This window comes from Parus major, unplaced genomic scaffold (genome assembly GCF_001522545.3).
Source record: "Parus major isolate Abel unplaced genomic scaffold, Parus_major1.1 Scaffold712, whole genome shotgun sequence".
Taxonomy (NCBI): domain Eukaryota; kingdom Metazoa; phylum Chordata; class Aves; order Passeriformes; family Paridae; genus Parus; species Parus major.
The window spans coordinates 2,517-3,771 of NW_015379596.1; the positions used below are offsets into that span (position 1 = coordinate 2,517).

Sequence of the window (1,255 nt, forward strand, 5' to 3'; positions counted from 1 at the left end):
TGGGAATTCCAAGGCTCCACCTCCCCATTCCCATTCCCGCTTCCTTCCCACACCAAACCCAAACCCCCAGGGAAAGGAATTCCTCCTTTTTTTCCCCTTTTTTTTCCCGACCTTCCTCGGCGTCGCGCCGCGCCGCCGCTTCCAGGAGCCGCACGCTGGCCGGGAACGTCACCCTCTTCCCGCTCTTCCTCCTCCTCCTCCTCCTCCTCTCGCTTCCCGCTCCCGTTCCCGGCATTTCCTTCTCCGCCTGCGCCCACTTGCGCAGCTGCTGCGCCCGGCGCTTCTGCGCGTGCCGGAGCCGCTCCGGGGTGCTGAGCCGGGAAACCGCCGGCATCTCCGCCAGCAGCTCCTGGTGCTCCGCCATGATCCGGGAATTCCCGGGAAAACCTCGGGAATGAGGGCCGGGAGCATCACCCCCGCCGGCTGCCGGCGGGTTTTTATCCCTCTATCCCGGGATCCGGAGAGGATCGGGGTTTTGGGAGCATTTCCCGTTGGTTTTGATCCCTTTTCCGAGGGTGGGATTCCCGGCGGATCCGATGGTTTGGTGGATTTTTTTTCCTTGTTTGGTGATTCCCAGGGGGTTTTTTTTTTCTCTTCCTGGGAAGACGGTGTGGGATGAATCCTAAGGATTTTTAAAAAAAATATTGGGGTTGTTAAATCCAGGGAGAGGCCCAAGGCACGGCCGGTTTTCCCGGTTTTCCTAATCCAGGATTGACCTCGAATCCAACCGGAATTCCCAAGGTTGGGAAACTCCCAAAAAACCAAAAAAAAACCCCAAAAAGACTCCTGGAGATCGCAGATTTTTTTTGATTTTGGGTTTTTTTTGGAATGGATCGCCGGGAAAATTGATCCAACAAGGGATCCAGGAGAATTCCGGGAGCGGAAAAACCGGGAGCGCCTCCGCCCCCGAGGGCAGGGCCGGGCGGATTCTGGAGGATTCCGGCGGAGCGAGATTCCCAAGGCGGGTTCTTCCCTCCCCGGAGCGGGCAAAGTCCGGCCAGGGGGAAAAGGGGGAAGAATTCCCTTAATCCCGGGGTAAATCCCTTTGGAATGCCGAGGGAAAAGCCGGGGAGAAAGGGGAGGGGGATGGATCCCGTCGGGATTCCGGATCCGTGGGAAAACGGATCCTCAGCTTGTTTAAAAAATTCCACAAATGGCGAATTCCACTGAAACAGCCCCAAAATTCCCGGAAACAACTTCCAAAAATTCCCAGAAACAGCTCCCAAAATTCCCAGAAACAGTCAACAAAATTGCC

At 56.5% G+C, this 1,255-nt stretch overlaps 1 protein-coding gene across 1 annotated transcript in view; it reads right to left on the reverse strand.

Annotated features, from left to right (window-relative positions):
* LOC107199437 (protein phosphatase 1 regulatory subunit 16A-like) overlaps nt 1-1,249 on the reverse strand; it is a 3,759-nt gene extending 2,510 nt beyond the window's left edge. Inside the window, exon 1 of the mRNA XM_015616765.3 lies at nt 112-1,249. Coding sequence (XP_015472251.1) covers nt 112-364 — 253 coding nt within the window. The 5' untranslated portion in view covers nt 365-1,249. The remainder of the gene's footprint in view (nt 1-111) is intronic.
* Between the last annotated feature and the right edge of the window lie 6 nt (nt 1,250-1,255).